We start from the raw sequence: 4,825 nt of genomic DNA, 5'->3' as shown, positions 1-4,825 counted from the left end.
TCCTTTACGCTAACTGGGTTAGAAAAACTCAGTTAAAAAACGTCACGTGAGTCGCATGTGAGGGCTGTTTGGTCTTTTCATCTATACCTGCAAATGTATGTCAGTTCCCTCCTCTTTTAACCCCCCCTCATATTAGGGCTTCAATTCAATAACCCAAATTAGGGCTCGATGCGAATTTCAAATACTAGGGCTCAATTGAGGATGACTTACTGTGTTTGTGGCAAGCTAGCTGTTGTTAGAACTTCAATTTGAACTTACCATAAAACTTCTCAACATCCGATTGTTCTAAGGCTTCACGGATGAAGAATCAGGGATCATCCATTTAGGGTTTTTGATTAATCGGCGTAGGAGAATGTTTAATTTGGGGGAATTGAAGTAAAAGAAAAACGGTATAGATGAAAAGACTAAACAGCCCTCACATGCGACTCACGTGACGTTTTTTAACTGAGTTTTTCTACCCCAGTTAGCGTAAAGGACATAACGTGTAGGAAAAAAATGTTTAAAGGACACCGCCTGTAAGAAAACAAAAAAAGGGACACGATCCATAAATTGGCTTTGTTTAAAGAACAAAATTTGTAATTCTGTCAATTTTTTAAAATATAAATTAAATATTAATTAATTAATATATATAATGTTATGAAAAAATAAATAAAAACAACCAAATAATATATATTTTTTATACATTAAAATATAATAGTAAAAATATATAAAAGTAATTATAATTATATAAAAAAATAATCGATAAATAGTAAACGAGACGAGCTCGAGCTTTAGAATCTACTCACGATCTGAGCTTTGAAAATAGAGCTCGAGCTTTGTGTAATTTAAACGAGCCAAGCTCGAGTCTAGTCGAGCTTGGGCTCGACTCGTTTGCATCCTTGATAAACCCCATTTTAATAAATAGTTTTGAAATCACCTAGTTTGATAAATAATTTTGCACCCACCCTTAGTTTAAAAAAAAAAACTCAAAATATGATATAACTAACCCATAATAACAAAATTAGCATAAGAGTAATTAACTTTTTAAATTTATAATATTTAACAATCTACAACTTATGGCCTTTTCACTTTTCAAATATAATTAAGTCCTGATAATAACAAAACTCTCGTTTTCAAAAACAAGAAAAAGATATAATAATAGAAAAAAGAAAAGTGTATTTCCTTTACGGCAGCCGTACATTTGAGAAAGTTAAAAAGGTGAAAACGAATACAGAAATGAAGACCCATTGCTTGCACACCCATACACAAATACTCCTGTTCCAGTAATCAATCCATTGCTCATTCCGATCTCGTTATTGATCTAAATCCGATCTGGGTTCGTCAATTTCGAAGGCGAGAATTGATCTCAATTCGAGACAGTAAGAACGACTAGGGTTTGTGGATCGAGTTTGGATTGTGGAGATGTCGGAAGTGATACTCCATATATATGATGTGACTAATAGTGATTCAGAGAAGACGAGTAACACCATTGTTCAGATCAACAAGTTTTTTAAAGACGGAATTGGCCTCGGTGGTATCTTCCACAGTGCCGTTCAGGTTATCTATCTATCTATCTCACTCATATGCAATTGTCAATCAACACGATCTAGGCTTTCAATTTCATTTGAGTTTGTGTTTTATACTTAACTAGTGAGTGACTGGATCAATTCCTTTCGGTTGTGGTAAAATTAATAGGTAATCGAGAAATATCTAATATATAATTATTATTTATTTATACCATAACGGTATTAGCTTTTATAATTATTTAGGTCGCATATCATAATGGTATTTCCTTTACATATATTATTATTATTATTATAATTATTATTAGCTTTTATATAGCTGTTAAACTGTGATCTTATTATTAATATTATTATAATTAGTAGTAGTTTGTATATAACTGTTAAACTTTGATTTCCTTTATTTTGCTTCATACACATGTACTTAGAGCCGAGGGTCTCTCTGGAAGCCACCTCTTCATTCCTTTGGATGGAGGTACGGTGTGCCTACATCCCACCCTCCCCAGACCCTACTTATAGCTTTGCTGTCGGTGGGATTTTACTGGGCATGATTGATTGATTGATTGATTGATTTATTTATACACCAACGCTCGGTTTTCGGTATAAACCTTAACCAAACCATTCACTACAGTTTGAAGAAGCTTTTTAAATTGACAGACCGGAAGTAACAAGAAACCCAAACCGATGACTGGTTTGGACGGTTTTGAATCGAATTGTGATTTGTGAACACCATGAAACAAACGTCCAAACCGGTTATTGTGTCGATTTTTTTCTTTAACTTTCGGTGGGTCGGTTCATATTCTTTAAATGATAGGAATGTTAAATTGTATTTAAATGTTTGTATTAGACTTAATTAAACAAAGTTATGCTAAATGTAATTTAGTCTAAGTAAATTGGGCTGTTAAAATTTAATTTTATGCTCTAATCACCCAGATAATTGTTTAAACTGTAAGTTGTGTTTTGTTTTAATTTTAAACAAGTATACTTTGAATTGCAAATCGTGAACCAAAAAACATATACTAAGAATTGTTAATAGATTCATGAATCCTGATTGTAATTCTAACTCTTGGCGCTCTAACAGTTTAGCTCATTGTTACTTTTAAGTTTTTTCGCTCATGGTTTGACTTAAAAAATGGAAAAAACCGAACCGTGAGCATTCCTAGTTTGTAGGAGACTAATTTGTGAAAACAACCAGAAGGATGAAGAATATATGAAATGATTGCTTGAAGCACAAGTTTACACGTAGAACAACATGATATATGCGTCTTCTGGTTGTAAATAGATTTTATGTTGTTGTTTATAGGGTCTTAATATGCTCTTGGTTTCACAAAACTAAGTAGTTGTGTGGTTTATGTATTACAGGTTTATGGAGAAGATGAATGGTCATTCGGGTTTTGTGAAGAGGGAAGTGGAGTTTTTAAATGCCCGTTTGGGAGGAATCCGATGTACACGTATCGAGAGTCGGTTGCCCTTGGGATAACAGACCTTTCTAAGTCTAAGGTTAATCAGATTCTCAGGGAACTTAGTAGAGAATGGCCCGGTGATTGTTATGATTTGCTTTCAAAGAATTGTAATCACTTTTGTGATGAGTTTTGTGTCAGACTCGGTGTCCCTGAACTTCCAGGTGATTGTTGTTTTCTCTTTGGAAGTTTGGTTTTGATTTTGTTTTAATGGTGAACTTCTGTTATGCTGTTACAGGTTGGGTGAATAGGTTTGCTAATGCTGGCGACACTGCTGTAGAAATAGCTGGAACTACTGCTTACCGGGTGAGTGCTCTTTTTTTTCAGTGTTTTACCGTTTGGCAGCCACTAAAATCTAAAGGTGGCAAATAATCAATTATGACCTTTCTTTAAAAATGGGATGATCTGCCAATGGCGGTTCATTTGGGTAACTCAAATTATATTACGGTCAAAATGGGCTTATAAAACTTGTCAATTTAAAGTGTGCTCAAATGAGTTAGCACCACCCGTGGATGTTGTTTGTCTCCATCACCTACTCATTGTAACTGACCCCACAACAACCATCACCACCCGCTGCACTTCACCACTAGCCGCCCCAAATAAAATTTAGTGGGTGAGCATGCTTGATATTCTGTTTTCTAAGACAACTCATCAATTTGAGTTTATTTTGGTCACAACCTGTTTTGACCCAAATCATATTAAAACGGCTCTTGTTGGCCCGAGCATATTTTGTAGACATGTTTTGACTCCGCCCGGTTTGACCCAAATCATACTAATACTTTTTTAAAATTGGCCAGTTGACCCGAACTCATTATGCAGACTTGTTTTGACCTGCCATCTAACATGCCACGTCCCTACCTGCCCCTTTTGCCAGACTTACTAAAAAATCACAAACCTGTTTTGACTTGTTACTAGATATGGCGATTTCAACCAATATGGGTTGTGTTTTTATCTCAAACGGGTCAAACGAAAAAGATTAGTTTAAAAGGGATATCAAAAGGGTTGAAGGTCTCGCTCAAAGTATATTATTAATGCATACAACATAATCTTTTTATTCAAAGGTATACATTTATTATAAAAACATCGTCTTATAAATAATTGACGCATTAAATATCTGTATATAATTTTAAAATGTACTTATTCGTTGGTCAACTCAACCAGATATGACAAATGCACTTATAAGTTATTACCTAGCCTGTGCATCTTACCACCTACAATATAACAAATAATATATTGATTAAAACTGCTTTTTCCATTTTTTCTTGTTTTCAATGAATGTAGTTCAGACAAGCTAAAACGGAGATTGTGACTGCTAGCAAAGTGGCATATCAATTCCTTGCTGGAATTGCTTCCAACACCGCCGCAGCAGTGACTGCAGATTCACCAAGCAGCTCAAGTAAAGGTGGCAGCGGTAGCCCTAGCTTCCAACAACCTGCCTGGTTTAAAAACCTTGTGGCTGCTGGTGCAAAACCATCAAGTAGTAGTGGTGCACTTGATAACGGGGATGAGGATATCACACACAATTTGTCTGCTGACATACCGCGATGAGTTACATGTTGGGAGTCTAAAGATGTAATGTAAAACCTTTGTTGTTTCCTAGACTTCTATTAGATACCAGGACGTTTTGTATCTCATATATGTTTCCCTTTAATTATCTATCTGCATTTAGATCTTATTTGGGCTATTATATTGCTATATTCAACGGTAAATGATTGAAAAATAATCTAGTTTTGACATCTAAATTAATGAATAAGAGGAGGTACTCTTAACATGGGCCTATTCTAAAAGGATCAAGCCCTTTAAATGTATACACGGGCTTGGCGGTCGTAGCTAAGGTGCACAAAACATCTGAATTCGGAACCGGAC

General features: G+C 35.0%; 1 protein-coding gene across 1 annotated transcript; it reads left to right on the top strand.

The window, feature by feature from the left end:
* The first annotated feature begins 1,392 nt into the window (after window positions 1-1,392).
* LOC143599582 (uncharacterized) lies at window positions 1,393-4,566 on the top strand. Its single transcript, XM_077077496.1, has 4 exons — window positions 1,393-1,536; window positions 2,862-3,123; window positions 3,198-3,265; window positions 4,241-4,566. The coding sequence occupies exons 1-4, from the start codon at window positions 1,402-1,404 to the stop codon at window positions 4,505-4,507; spliced, it is 732 nt and encodes a 243-aa protein (XP_076933611.1). The 5' UTR covers window positions 1,393-1,401; the 3' UTR covers window positions 4,508-4,566.
* Window positions 4,567-4,825: the final 259 nt, after the last annotated feature.

This window comes from Bidens hawaiensis, unplaced genomic scaffold (assembly GCF_021521415.1).
Source record: "Bidens hawaiensis isolate Kalapana, Puna unplaced genomic scaffold, B.hawaiensis_p1.1 tig00052388_1, whole genome shotgun sequence".
NCBI lineage: Eukaryota > Viridiplantae > Streptophyta > Magnoliopsida > Asterales > Asteraceae > Bidens > Bidens hawaiensis.
The sequence above is the reverse complement of the archived record's forward strand: the minus strand, read 5'-3'. Positions and strand labels throughout refer to the sequence as shown.